Source organism: Urocitellus parryii, chromosome 9 (genome assembly GCF_045843805.1).
Source record: "Urocitellus parryii isolate mUroPar1 chromosome 9, mUroPar1.hap1, whole genome shotgun sequence".
NCBI lineage: Eukaryota > Metazoa > Chordata > Mammalia > Rodentia > Sciuridae > Urocitellus > Urocitellus parryii.
In genome coordinates, this window is record NC_135539.1 from 11459979 (window position 1) to 11474619 (window position 14641).

A 14641-nucleotide genomic window follows, 5' to 3' on the forward strand; every position below is an offset into this window, starting at 1 on the left:
TCCAGGTCTGGGGTTCTGACGGGGACCCTGGGGCCTGCGTGGGCCAGCTGGGGGCTGGCGGTCCTCTAAGCCTCACGTCCAGTGGCTCGTTCAGTTTTCACAGCCATAGGAGGTGGCTTCTGCCTCTGTCCCCATTTTATAGTCGAAGCAACTGAGGCCTGGAGAGGTCAGGGGACTTCCTGATGTCCCTCAGAGGGCTGGTGGCCAAGCCAGGGTCGGGACCCGAGTCCATGTCCACTCCCCCGCTGCCCCCCGTGCAAAGCTGTCCCTCCCCGGGGTCTGGGCTGCGTCCCCGCTGGCCCCTCCGCCCCTTGACCCCACTTGTGTTGCAGGCAGCCCGTGAAGGTCGCGTACTCCTCCACCAAGGACCCCGCCAAGGCCCCGGGGGGCTCCAAGGTGGACGTGAACGAGGAGGCCGAGGCCTTGATTGTCAAGTCCCCGCAGCGGGAGCGGGCCCCGTCCCTGTTCAAGGTGCTGTACAAGACCTTCGGGCCCTACTTCCTCATGAGCTTCCTCTTCAAGGCCATCCACGACCTCATGATGTTCGCTGGCCCCGAGATCCTGAAGTAAGAGTCCTCTCCCTCCCCGCCCCCCGGCCTCCTGGCCTGACCTCTCGCTGCCGTACTGAGGACCCTAGTGTCCCTCAGGCTGGGGGGACCCACACCACGTCCCCGTCTGTCCCGGCTTTGCTTCCTGCTTGGCTGAATAGCTGAGCTAAGGCACTGTGGTCAGACAGACTCCCCGAGCCCAGGGTGGGGAGGGCCTGGGACACAGCCCACAAGCCCATGTCACCTAGAAGTCAGGGCGAGGTCCCTTCTCCCCTCCTCTGTCTCCCCGGGGCCTCTGGTTCCTTCTCTGTCCCTCTTTACCTTGGTCACTTTGTCCTCTGGTTGGTCCCCTTTGGGTGACTCTCTGGGGGTGGGCAGAACAGTGCGAGGACCCCAGGGCAGGGGCTGCATTGGGAGAGGCCGGCCGCCCTGCAGCCCATCACCAGGGGCCCTGTGTGCACCCTGGACTGACCTGTCTGCCCCCCTCGCCTGGCTTGGAAGTTGCCGGAGGCGTCTTCCCGCTCCCTGGGTCCCGCTCCCTGGGTCCCGCTCCCTGGGTCCCGCTCCCTGGGTCCCGCTCCCTGGGTCCCACTCCCTGGGTCCCGCTCTGTCACTCAGGGCTGTCCCCCCCCCCACCCCGCAGGCTGCTCATCAACTTCGTGAACGACACCCAGGCCCCCGACTGGCAGGGCTACCTGTACACGGTGCTGCTGTTCGTGAGCGCCTGCCTGCAGACGCTGGTCCTGCACCAGTACTTCCACATCTGCTTCGTCAGCGGCATGCGGATCAAGACCGCCGTCATCGGGGCCGTCTACCGCAAGGTGGGTCCCTCCAGGACCCCGGGGGTCTGCAGCCCTGCTCCGGGGGCCGGAGGGCGAGGGGGGCTGAGATGACCCAGGTGGCGAGGGGGGCGACCGCTGGCCAGGATCCAGGGCCACCGTGCGGGATGTCTGCCCCCCGTCACCGTGGGTACCTGTGCCTGTCACTGTGGGTACCTGTGCCCGTCACCGTGGGTACCTGTGCCCGTCACCGTGGGTACCTGTGCCCGTCACCGTGGGTACCTGTGCCTGTCACTGTGGGTACCTGTGCCTGTCACCGTGGGTACCTGTGCCTGTCACCGTGGGTACCTGTGCCTGTCGCTGTGGGTACCTGTGCCCGTCACCGTGGGTACCTGTGCCTGTCACTGTGGGTACCTGTGCCTGTCGCTGTGGGTACCTGTGCCTGTCACTGTGGGTACCTGTGCCGGGGAGGTGGGCTGCCGGTCCTCAACGTGGGGCTGCCAGGCTGCCTCCTGGTCCCCTGTGGCTGCCCGTGTTCTCTCCCTTGGTGGAACCTAGGGGGCCGGTTCCTGCAGGATCGAGCCTGGCCGGCACCTGTGCAGTCCGGCTTCTTAGATGTTTATTTTTGCGTGTGGAGCTGGGTGGAGCTCAGGCCTGGTGCGGGCCAGACGCTGAGCCACGTCCCGGCCCCCAGGTCAGACTGGAAAGGAACCCTGTTTTCTTCCCGTCCCCACTTCTTAGCCCCTGGGGCGGGGGCTGTGTCACTAGGGAGACAGGTCACTAGGGAGACAGCTGGGCCTGGGGTCCCCATCCCTGTCTGCAAACAGGACTCACCTGGGGGGCTCAGGCCTCCCGCCAGGCTGCACCTTGGCCAGCAGAGCAGCGTCCCGAGGGAGGTGGGGCAGGAGTTAGCGTTCCTCAGACTCCTCGGGCGGTGGGCGGTGGGCGGTGGGCAGCGGGTGGTGGGCGGTGGGCGGTGCGGGAACCCGGGGCCTGGACCAGGGAGGCTTCGCTGTAGCCCTGTGCCCACTCCCCAGGGATGTTGGGCAGCATCTGGTGACATCGGGTTGTCACAGTGTGGGGGAGGCATTTAGTGGTGAGAGGCGAAGGAGGCTGCTAAGGGCCCACCTCACCCTGGACAGCCCCAGGAGGCTGATTCAGCCTTGGCCGTCAGGAGGGCCACTCTGAGGGACCTGGTGCCCTTGGCTGGGGATCGGACACCAGCCGCCTCAGCCTGGCCTTGGAGCTTGTTAGAAACGCAGACTCTCGGGCCGCCCAGACCTGCTGACCCCATGTGTGTGGCCACACACGTGTGCAGAGCCCGCTGTGGAGGGCCCCGGAGGGCACATGGAAGAGCCCAAGACGGGAGGCAGACAGGCCTGGCCAGGTCCAGGAGGGCCGTGGGCAGCGGCGTGGCCCTCGAGAGGCAGAGGGGCTGGGGAGACGGGAGGAGAGGGGTAGTGTCCCGTCCTGTCCGGGGCTGGGCCAGCCGGGGGCCCTCACCTGCTCACCCCCACCTCTGTTTCCCCCGCAGGCCCTGGTGATCACCAACGCTGCCCGCAAGTCCTCCACGGTCGGGGAGATCGTCAACCTCATGTCCGTGGACGCGCAGCGCTTCATGGACCTGGCCACGTACATTAACATGATCTGGTCGGCCCCCCTGCAGGTCATCCTGGCCCTCTACCTCCTGTGGCTGGTGGGTATCCGCGTCGTCCCCTCAAGTGCCCGGGGGAGGGGGTGTCTGATAAGAGCCGCCACAGCTCAGCGGTCCCGCTTGCTGTCATTGATGTGTTGTTTCCTGGCCCACGAACCCCTTCCTGGACATTCCTGCTGTCCCCGAGTTGTGGGGATCATGTCCTCTTTGATGGCACGGGGTGTGTGCGCATTTGTCTCCCCTTGACGGTGTGTGTGACTGACAACCCTGCAACATGCCCGCCTGTTCCTCCCCCGTATCCTCTCAGATGTGACCAGAGTCCCTGATAAGTGCCCAGTGGTGTTGGTCAGGATTTCCCCAGGTGTGGACTTCCCCGGGTGTGGATCTCCCAGGAGTCCATCTTTACATCAGCAAACCAAAGGCGTTTGGGGGTGAGCCAGACCTGAAAAGTCCCGGGATCTGTCTTCAGGCACGGATGGATCCAGGAGATGGAGCAGGGTTTGAAGGACTCGGTTCTCTCCCACGGTCACTGTTTCTTGGCCCCTTTTCCTCTTTGTTCTCAGTGGGATTCCCCAGGCAGCTTCGGCCTTGTACCTTGTTCACCTAGAGCAGGGCCAGAGCAGAGAAGCCTGCATGGCTCTGCCTCCTCCCCGTGTCCCTGGGGCATTCCAGTTGCCTTGCACAGTCCTGTCCCCGTCCCTGAACCTCTTGCGGCCCAGGAGGGAGAGGCCTCTGGCTGGCCAGCCTGCCTCGGGTGGGCCCTCCCGTTGTGGAACAGGAGTCTGTCCACCTGGACAGAGGGCTCCCTGAGGGCAGAGCTGTGGAGCCTGGAGGCTCGAGGCTCGAGGCCCGAGGCCCGACGCCCGCCCCGTCCCTCCCCACCTCTGTCCCTGCCCCCTCCTTCCGCCGGGAGTCCCCCCTCTGCCAGCTGGTCTCCGCCCTCCTCGGGCCCTGGCTCCTGTCCTGCCTGACGCAGGCCCTCCTCCTCCGGGAGCTGGATATTTTCCTCTGCTGAATCCCAGGGGCTTTAGAGTAGGAGTCACCTGAGGTACGGCCCCTTCCTCAGGCCACCAAGTCGGCCGTGTGTGCGTGCGCGTGCTCGCGCGCGCGCGCGCGTGTGTGTGTGTGTGTGTGCGCGCGCACATGTGTGCACGCGTGTGTGTGCGGGCATACAGCATCTAACCTGTGTTTATATCTCGGGGTATAACTCCAGGCCAGGTACACAGTAGGGACCCCCAGATTATCTGTCAATTTGACTTTAATTGACCACTTTTTGTGGCTACAGAGAGCAAAAGTGAATGACGTCTTTGTCACAATGAAACTTCAAAGAAACACACACACGAGCCTCTTCCCTTTCTCAGAGCTGGGGGTAGGACGGAGGGCTCCCACAGCTGGACCATGAGCCACGCGCCCAGCCTCCCACGCCAGACTCTGTCTCTAAATGACCTCCGGGCAGATGCCTGGGGCGTCTCCGCTCCTGCAGGCCCTCCTGGGGGTCGGGGTGTTTCGGGACGCCCCTCTGAGCGCTGCCTTCAGGACTGGTTTATGAACCGTTGGGAAAACGGCTTCCCGCCGCCTCTTGCTGGAGGTGGTGGTTTGCGACCGGGGCCGGTGACATTCGGGGCATCGGGGCAGGGGAGCTGTGGGCTGTAGGCCCTGACCTCACGGGGGGCAGTGGCACCCCACCCCACTGTGATGGTGAAGAGTGCCCCCCGAGGTGGCCGGGTGTCTTGAGGACAGGGGTGTCCCTGCTCGAGACCGCAGTAGGGTCTCTCTTCAACATAAACCCAGTAGAGGCCCGGAACAGGCTGCCCGGGTTCAGATCGTGCCTCTTCTGTTTCCAACTCTGGGACCTTGGGAGTGTTTCTCGATGTCCTCTCCTCCTCCGTCTCTAGATCCACGGTGACCGTGGCCTCTCATGGAGGGGCTCTTGGGGCAGATGATCGTTCACGCAGGCTCTGTTCTAGAGTGGGGCCTGGCAGGGAGAGGTGCGGGGACACTTTGGCTACTGATATTTGCTCTCAGAGTTGCCGCTTCGGTTACGGGAGGGCGTCACCTTCCACCTTGAGGGCCGAGTAGTTTCCGCGGCTGAGGTGTGTCCTCATACGGGGTGGATCGACAACAGCACTTCCCTAGAACTGGGAGTGGAGGAGGGTGGACACTTGGCTGAGCTAACGAGGCTGCTGTCGTCCTGACGTCGAAAGGGAACGCGGTCACGCCGCCCTGCAGCTCCAGGGGTGGTGCCGCTGAGGAGAGGCACTCGGGGCTGTGAGCTCAGGTGTCTCCTGATTTGCACAAGAAATTTGGAAGGAGGTTGGAAGACGCAGCTCTGTGTCTCCTCTCAGCTGTTGACCACTTTTCTGGGACAGTTGGTCTGCAGATGGGCCACGAGAACATCTCTCACCTCTTGTCGACCCCTCCCCAGATCAGCCCATGGTCGTACCCAGGGCTTTGGTTTATTGCAGCCCAATAACAAAGGACATCGGTGCCAAGGGTCAGGTCCAGGGGAGCAGCCAGCTGCCCTCTCCCCGCGGGGTCCCCCGGGTGCTCTTGTTCCCCACCAGCAGTTGAGGATCAGAGGTGGGAGGTGTTGTCCCACGGGGTCTCACCAGGAGCTGGCCACGGAGGCGCCCCCTGTCTGGTGCCTACCGAAGCTCCAGGCTCCCAGGAGGAGAGCGGGTTCACCGTGCGCCGTGCTGGGTGTGAGCCCCCTCCTAGAATTCAGGCTCCAAGACCCCAGCCACCAGCCGGACTGGTAAGCGCCTTCGGAGCCGGACGAGCGGCCAGGCCAGCCGCACTGTTTTCTGCCCGGTTCCTTAGTCTCTTCTCAAAGGTCCACAGTTCCAGCCGGGCACGGTGGCCCACTCCTGTCCTCCCAGCAGCTCAGGAGGCTGGGGCAGGAGGATCGCGAGTTCAAAGCCAGCCTCAGCACCTTAGTGAGGCCCTAAGCCAGCCAGTGAGACCCTGTCTCCAAGTAAAAATATTTTTAAACAGGGCTGAGATGTGGCTCAGTGTTAGTAAAGTGCCCCTGGGTTCAGTCCCTGGTAAGGGATGGAGGAGGGAAGGAAGGAAGAAAATCCGTTCTGCAGTTGTAAACCCGGCCGGCCCCAAGGGCTGGTTCGCAGACTTGCATCTTCTAAAGAGGTGGGGGGACCTCGCGGCGGCCGACTCCCGACACCCCATCACTGGGAAGAAGGAAAACACCTGCCCAGAACTCACGGCCTGTGTGGGGGTGGACGGCCACGGACGAGGGTCAGGCCCTGCTCTCTGCTGCTGGCTGAGCCCGGGCTGTCTCTGTCTCCCCAGAACCTGGGCCCCTCTGTCCTGGCCGGGGTGGCCGTGATGGTCCTGATGGTGCCTTTCAACGCCGTGATGGCCATGAAGACCAAGACCTACCAGGTGGGTGTCTGACGCCGCAGGTGGACCTGGCCGCGGCCTGTCTGCAGGGACGTTGGCCAGGTCACTCTGCGCGGGCCCTGGGCTCTCAGCCCCACCTGCCGTGGGACTCGCCCGGGAGCTTTGTGAATGCTGCTGCCCGGGCTCCTTCCTGGGGCTCTGTTCACCAAGTGCGCTGGGCGCTGGGAAGGCTCCCCGGTGGTCCTGGGCAGCCCGGGAGAGCTCCTAAGACAGGCCGAGTGGGCTCCGGGCGTCCTTTATCATAGAGCTGCTCATTTCTTGTATTATGTGTTTGCAAGAGTCAAGTAGCAAAGACCCTCTGCACAGCGCTCAACTTGGCTTTTAGAGACAGGAGGGTGTATTCCTTAAGCTTTTAAACATACAATAACAGAGCGAGTGCTTTCTTGTTACAAAATAGTTCCCATAACAGGGATTAGAGGGATTAGAGGGGATGCCCTGTTCCCTCTCAGCCGCTGTGAGCACACGGACACAGAACCTTCTAGAACTGTCTCTGCATTCATATGCACACCTCATTAACCACACAGTCAGGCCTGGTGGTATCCGTGTGCTCTCTGGCTGTGACCACTGCATGTCCTTGGGGCAGTGCCATCTTAGAGCTCCACGCTCTCCTCAGGGACCCTTCTGTGTTGCTGAAGGCTCCCCCACGTGACCCAGGGTGACCTGGCACTGCCTGGGTGGTCTGTGTGAGCAGCAGATTGCTGAGCACTTGTGAAACGCTCAGAAGAAATGCCTGGCGGGAGCTGGGTGGACCGTGGTGAGCACCGGCCTCTCACGCAAAGGCCCTGGGCGGCTTCCCCGCCCCAGGAGGGAGGACAGAGCCAGGCAGGTGACAAGCTGAGACGGGCCCCTGCTGGTCAGAGCAGTACCAACCACGAACTGCCTAAAAATAGGAAAAGGGTCCCCCGTGTTTGGATCAGCCGAGGGGGCCCGTCCCTTCTACTCTGGCCACCGGGGGGTGTTTGCCCCTTTGCTCCTCGGTTGACTTGAGTGGCCTTCTCTAAAGGCCATGGGACGTGGCTGAAGCACGTCAGGGCGGGTCCTGTGGCGTGGTCTCGGGGGATGGCCATGTGGTGGGTGGCGGTCAGGGCGCGTGGCCCGTCCCCGGTGCGGTGTTGACCACCCTTCTCCGTGAAGGTGGCCCACATGAAGAGCAAGGACAACCGGATCAAGCTGATGAACGAGATCCTCAACGGCATCAAGGTGCTGAAGCTCTACGCCTGGGAGCTGGCCTTCAAGGACAAGGTCATGGCCATCCGGCAGGAGGAGCTGAAGGTGCTCAAGAAGTCCGCCTACCTGGCGGCCGTGGGCACCTTCACCTGGGTCTGCACCCCGTTCCTGGTGAGTGGGGCCGGCTGCTCCTGGGTCCAGTGTTCTTCAAAGGTTGCTTGTCTCGGGGAGTCTCCCCAGTCACCTGTTCGCCAGCTGCCGCACCCCCAGCCCCTTCTGTTTTACGCACAGCCCTTTACAGCTTCCGGGCAGCCCGTGAAGGAACCAGTGCCCTCCTTCCTGAGCCGTTCTCTTACAAGGAATCGCGTTAGCTGAGCTGGGCGCGGTGGTGCACGCCTGTCATCCCAGTGGGTCGGGAGGCTGAGGCAGGAGGCTGGCGGGTTCGAGGCCAGCCTCAGCAACTCAGTGAGACCCTGTCTCAAGATAAAATAAATAAAAGGGCTGCAGATGTGACTCAGTGTTAAAGCACCCTGGGGTTCAGTCCCCAGTGCCATGTGTTTAGAGAAAAAGACCGCGTCTGTGCTGAACGTGTGGGCTTTCTCCATGTCATTGTCCCCTGAACAGTGCAGTTATAGCAGCTGGTGACCGAGCTAAACGTTACTGTCAGGTATTTTGAGCATCCAGAGATGATCTAGTGCACGCAGGCAGACATGGACAGGCTACCTGCAGACACTGTGCCCCTTCATACCAGGGACTAGAGCACCCCTGGACCTCAGTATCTATGGGGGATTCTGAGCCCGTCCCTGTGGATGCCGGGGGGTGACTGTGGCTTCTGGAAGTTTCTATGACCTGAAACCTCACATTTTCCTGATGAGGAGGCTTTCCTGTCGCGGTGTGTGTTCCGACGCTGGCTCTGGTGGGCTCCCCTCGGCTGTCCCCTGAGCTGAGGAGAGCTGGGACAGAGAGCTTGAGGTGGAGCCTTCAGAGTGGCTGGAGGCTGCTGCACACACAGCTTGTCCAGCTGGACGTCGGGGCAGGGCCTGATGCCGGCACTCTGACCTCCAGATGCTGCTGGTGCCGTCTGGGCCCCGCCGGGCCGGCCGAGTGCCCGGTCGGTGGACGGCAGGAAGTGTCGGCCTGGACTGGCGGGCAAAGGTGGCCTGGACAGGCAGGCAGTGTTGGCCTGGACTGGCGGGCAGTGTCGGCCTGGACAGGTGGGCAGTGTTGGCCTGGACTGGCGGGCAGTGTTGGCCTGGACTGGCGGGCAGTGTCGGCACTGCCAGGCATTTAGAATCGCAGGGAGGACCGGAGTGTTCTTCTCCGAGTCTGCACACCCGCCGCACTCCTCCTCAGCTCAGGTGTGACCCGAGGCCCGCCCTGGCCCTGGACCTCCTCAGGATGGAGGACGGCGTTAAGTCACAGGGGCCGGGAACCAGGCCACGTCCCACCCTCCCAGCCTCACGGCCGACGTCCGTCCATCAAGACGGACTTTCCCCCGAGTTAGGGTCCACAGCCCTCCCGGGCCACACCAGTGGGTTGGTACCCGCCCAAGAGGGGACCTCCCTGTGTGTGCTGGGACTCTGGGTCCCCCAGGTCCTCTGGGCCCAGGCCTGGAAGGCGTGCTGTGGGGTCCCCTCTGCGTTTCCGTCCCTCAGCTGCCCTGGCTGGGTGGGGCGGGCGGAGGGACCTCTCTGAAGTTTAAAGTGACGTCATGGTGGACCCTGTTACAGGGGATTTGTTTTGTTACTTTTCTTGGCATTAGAGTCCGTGCATCATGCCCAAGGGAGGTACTCCCTTCTGTATTGTGATAAGTTGTGCATTGTCACCGTGTCATAGCGTGGGGATGGAACCGGGGCCTGCCCCAGGCTAACAAGCCCCCGACACCCCACCCTGAGCTCGGCCAAGCATATGCTTAAAAGGCAGGAAGAAGCGCTCGAGGTCAGCACCCCGGACTCCAGATGGCCTGCACACAGGCAGCATTCAGCCTCCGTGCGGTGGACACTGGCCCAGTCCCCTTTGTTTCCCGAGCAGGGCAGGATGGCGGCAGCGTCCCCGCCCGCTGGGTGTCAAGTAGTCCCTTGCCCCGCGCTCCCCAGCTGGGACAATCAGAAGTGTCTCCAGATGTTGGCCGATGTCCCCTTGGGAGCAGAATACCCCGAGCTGGGAACCAGAGGTCCCTGGTGAAGGCCCTGCCCACACCAGCTCCTCGGGAGCGTTTCCAGAGCACCATGTGCCGCGGTGCGTCAGTCCTGACGGTGGTCTGTCTCCTCTCCCTTCCTGCTGCGACTGCACAGGGTGCAGAAGTCGTGCTGCTGAGGACAGCACGGGGGTGGGGGGGTGACGAGCGCTGGTGTCGGGGTTCTTGTGACCCTTGGCTCTGCCTGGCCTTAGGCAGAACCTGTGGTTTCCAGGGTGTCACCTGAGTGCATGCCGGCCTCCGCTTTGTCACTTCCTGCCCTGGGCTCCGGGGAAAGACGCTGGACAGCATAAGTGGCCGTCCTTGACCCTGAACTGGCCTCTTGGTTTCGGGGCAGGTGGGGCAGGGTGGAGGCCCCGGCTTTGAGGGACGGAGGTTGTGGGGCTGCTGGGGCAGGAAGGAGTGGACGGGCCTGGGGTCAGCTGGGGGCCGCGGCCCTGCCCGAGCACTGGGCTCTGACTGCATTAGGACAAAGTCTGTGTCCTGCGCTGCGGGCCCGCGGGGCTCTCCACGGCGGATTCCTGCGCTTCAAGGGTGACGCCGTGTTTACCCGGCAGTGGGTGACGGAAGCCAGGCTGGGAGGCCAGGGCCACTGGGGGTGCCATCTGGGGGCCCCGGGACCTGGCATCTCTCACGTCCCCCTCATGCACTGTCCTAAAACAGCCGCGGTGGGCGCTCAGCGTTTTCCATCTCAGAGGTTGGTGGGCGCCTCGCCTGTGCTCCTCCAGTGTGACCTGTGTCATCCCACGGGCGAGTCTCTGTCGTCACTTACGCTGTGTCTGCAGAGCGGGGACTTGGCACATGTGCACCCTCGTGAATCTGCAGAGGAGTGAGGGAAGGCTTGAAGGAGCCTGGACAGAAGCCTAACCCCGTCACCCAGAGCAACAAGGGGGAGGTCTTGAGAGACACGAAACCAAAAAGTGGAGGCAGGTACCTTAGAGCATGGCTGGGGGTGGCAGCAGCCGGCCGTGGGCGAGTCTGACTGTGTAGGTGGGGACAGGAAGGGCTTCCCCAGGACCCGGCCTGGGCTGTTGGGTTCCTTTTTTTTATTCTCTTTAAACGTTCCTTTTGCCGGGCGTTGAGTCATTTCCTGTATAAGCCAAAGGACCTGGAGGCAGCCCCTGGATCTGCCCTCTGCGTTTTACACACCAGACATCTGAGTCCCTGGGAGAGGAAATGAACTTAAGGTCGTGCCGTCAGTCAGCTTTGCATCACTGTGACCAAAATGCCAGACAGGAGCAACTTAGAGGAGGGGAAGGTGATCTGGGGCTCCCGGTTCTGAGGTCTCAGTCCGGCCCGCTCCGTTGCTCTGGGCCCAGGGTGAGGCAGCCAGCCGTCGTGGGGGCGCCGGTGCAGGAGAGGTGCTCAGCTCACGCAGGTCAGGAAGCCGAGGGGAGGAGGGGACGGGGCTGTGGGGCAGAGGCACCTTCCCTGGGCAGCCCCCAGTGACCCCCTCCTGCAGCCCCCTGCCCACAGTCACCACCTGGGTCAATGATGCCATAGTCCATGCCACCCAGCACGGGCTGCTGGGGATCCAGCTCTCGCTGCCCAGTCCTCACTCTGAGGTGGCTGCACTGACAGCACAGGGGAGTGGGACTCCTCACGGCTGAGCCATCGTAGTTGTCCTCAGGGTCCCTAAGCACCAGGGGTGGGTCTAGGCCCTTCAAGGAGCTGGTGTTTCCGCGTAGGAGACAGCGACTATGTAGCGTCACTGCCCAGGTGCTGGCAGGTGTCCCGAGGACCAGGGTCGGGAGGCAGCACACCAGGGCTGTCCCGGGCCCGGGGTGGGCGCAGCTCTTGGAGGCCGAGAGGGAGTGACCAGGCTGTTCTGGAGATGGCGAGGTGGCCTCAGGCAGAGGGGGCTGCAGGCCCAGGCAGAAAGGACGCGCCTGGGGTTGAGCAGTGACCGCAGGTGCCTCGTCCCCGACCCAGCTGGTGGGAGGCCAGGGCGTCGGCCCCGTCACTGGCTGCCCTGGTCCGTCCTTGGGGGGTGGCTGAGCGCTGCCTGGTGCCAGGCGCTGCCCGTGCGTCTGCGCCCGGGGAAGGCCTGCCTCTTGCTCAGCTCCGGGGCCCTGCTGCAGGTGGCCCTGTCGACCTTCGCCGTCTACGTGACCGTGGACAAGAACAACGTGCTGGACGCGCAGAAGGCCTTTGTGTCCCTGGCCCTGTTCAACATCCTCCGCTTCCCGCTCAACATCCTGCCCATGGTCATCAGCAGCATCGTGCAGGTACCGGGCGCCGTCCTCCCCGCAGCTCAGGACCTGCCTTGCGCTCCCGTGGGCCCCAGGGGCTGGACGAGGCCCGGACACGAGCCGCCCCACCATTTCCATTGGGCCCCAGAGGAAGCGTCCCCTGGTGCTCTTGACCGAGCCCTGGCTTGAGCAGCGAGCTTTCCCGAGCTCTGGGGGGCCTTTCCGGAACATTCTCTCCCGCCCTGGCCTAGCCTGTCTCCTCCTAAACTGCAGCCCTGGACCCGCTTGATTGATTTTACGACCCCCCCCATAGGCCTCAGCCCCTCCAGCCCCCTCCCCTGGCCCTGCAGGTCCCTGGGGTCCCGTGGTGGCCCCCCAGTGCCCCGCGGGCAGAGGACACGCTCCTGCTGCATCCCCGCTGCCCCTCCGCCACTTCCCCCCTTCACTGTGTGCCAATCCACTTAAATCCCGTTTTCACCCCACAAACGGGTCACCCCGGAGATGGGGTTGTGCCGCTCTGGTCGTAGGCTTTGCCCGTGAGGAGGGACCTCGAGGAACAGTGTCCCCCAGGCGTGTTCCCGGGGCCCCCAGCCCCGTGTCTCCCCCTCACCCCCTGTTGCTTCTTGGCTGAAGGATTCTCTGCGGGTTCAGAGCCTCCCCCTGGGCCCTGCACACGGCCTGCCCTTCTCCTGACGCAGTCCCAGCACCACTGTCCTACAAACGCCTGCCACCCGCGGCTGCCAACCGCCACTTAAAATAGCACTGTCCCTGGGGGTTGCAGGGGGAGGGGCGAGCCCTGGGAGCCCTGGTGAGAGTCCGGGGAGGCCCGGCCTCCTGCCTCCTGCCTCGGGGGTCAGGTCCCTGGAGTCCCTTTTTATCGAGGGCCTCTCCTGTCCCCACGTCCTTCCGTCCTACTGCCTCTGTGGCTCTTGAGGGGCAGGAGGAGCCCAGGCCCCTCTTGCTCTTGGCTGTGCAGCTGCCCTGGGGGAGGGGGAGGACGTGGGCTCCCCGCCCGCCCGGGGCAGCCGCTGAGGTCCAGCCTGGCCGCGTTTGTGAAAGTGACGATGCCCTGTGATTGCCTCCACGTAGGCGAGCGTCTCCCTCAAACGCCTGAGGATCTTCCTCTCCCACGAGGAGCTGGAGCCCGGCAGCATCGAGCGCAGGCCACTCAAGGACGGTGGGTCCACGGTGCTGGGTCGTGCACAGCGGCCTGCCTGCGAGACCCCCGCGAGCGGGGCCAGAGCGGGGGCCACCTCCTGGAGTCCCCCGGGCCCCTCTTATCTCCCGCCCCAGGCCCTCGGACTTGCTCTTCTGCTCCTCCCTGGGAGGTGGCCTCGGGTCACTCCCCGTCAGGTTCCAGGCCCTGGAGCTGGGTTCTGTTCTGGGTGGAGAAGTGGCCGTGTCCCCACCCCCAGCTGTGTCCTGTGGGCCTGAGCCCCCGTTCCCCTCTGGACGGTGTGTCCCTGTGGGCTTGCTCCCTCTGTGGACAGTGGACACAGGACACTTTCCCGCCAGTCCCCTCGAGCAGGGATCCTGTGTGCGGCCGTCTCCGTGGGAACTTGGTGGCCTATGAGCGGCACCAGCCACAGTGACCCCATCACTCTGTGACGTCCCTGCCGGGCACGTTCTCCCAGTGCTCAGTGCGGCCCGGGCAGTGGGGCCGCTGGAAACTCCTGCAGAGGAGGAAGCGGCTTGCGTAACTAGACGGCTCCGCCCTCGGGGAAGTCGGGGGCCAGCCCCAGCCCCAGCGGTTGGAGGAGTCTGCGCTCCCCTCGGTCACGCCTGGGCCTGCTGGCTCCTCCCCATGAGGACGGTCGCGGTGCCCAGCGTGCTCCTGGCCATGCCCACTAGATGGGGCAGCTCCCACCCCGGTTCTGACAATCAGTGATCTCTGATGTCCCTTGAGGTGTCCCTGCGGAGGGCCGCTGCCCGCGGGTGCTGGCATCCTGCTCCCTGCCCCTGAGCACCAGGCGTCCCACCAGGAGGTGGGGGCAAGGCCACGGGCTCCCCCGGGGCCATGGTTCTCTGTGAAACGGGCCTTGACCCGAGTGGCCAGGGCCGTTTCCTGCACTGATGTCCTTCTCGGCCTCTGCAAGGGTCAGGGTCCCTGGTCAGGGCCACGCGGCCCTCCGGCTCCCTGGGGTGTCCGCCACGGTCCCTGCGACCACCTTGGCAGCCCAGGTCCCAGGGTCCTCGGTGGCTTCCAAGGCTGGGAAGAGCCCCTGAGTGGCACTGCAGAGGCCCTGGGTCCGCCCCAGAGTCACACAAAAACTAAGGAAAACCCCAACAGCTTCCTCCCGGGAAGCTTGACAACTGGGTGGGGGGGACGCTCTTATCCCCAGAGGTTTAAGGTGGCGCCTGGTGAAGAGGCGTTCCCCAGGGAGACGGGCGTAAACAGAGAGCGGGGGAGGGTAGATGACCACTGGCCAGAGCCGGGTCCCCTGGAAGCCACACTGTGGGGGCTTGTCCTACCTGGCCCCACCCCGGCCTGCCTGCCCCTCCTCTGCTTGTCCTGAGTGGACTGTGGCTGGTGTCCTGCGCGGTGAGCCCGCAGGCAGGGGGTATCCCGGGGACTCGGAGGGGCTGCGGGGGTGGGGACAGAGGCCCACCTTGGACCTGAAGGGCCCGAGGGTGCCATGCCGGACGTTGACCTCGGCTGCTGCCCAGAGCTGCCCAAGCCGTGAGAC

At 64.1% G+C, this 14641-nt stretch overlaps 1 protein-coding gene across 2 annotated transcripts in view; it reads left to right on the forward strand.

Moving 5' to 3' along the window:
- Abcc1 (ATP binding cassette subfamily C member 1 (ABCC1 blood group)) overlaps window positions 1-14641 on the forward strand; it is an 82605-nt gene that overhangs the window by 40309 nt on the left and 27655 nt on the right. For both annotated transcript variants that reach the window (XM_026409278.2, XM_026409279.2), the window contains exons 8-14: window positions 333-566; window positions 1192-1369; window positions 2862-3023; window positions 6288-6380; window positions 7533-7736; window positions 11844-11990; window positions 13044-13131. In XM_026409278.2, coding sequence (XP_026265063.2) covers window positions 333-566; window positions 1192-1369; window positions 2862-3023; window positions 6288-6380; window positions 7533-7736; window positions 11844-11990; window positions 13044-13131 — 1106 coding nt within the window. The remainder of the gene's footprint in view (window positions 1-332; window positions 567-1191; window positions 1370-2861; window positions 3024-6287; window positions 6381-7532; window positions 7737-11843; window positions 11991-13043; window positions 13132-14641) is intronic.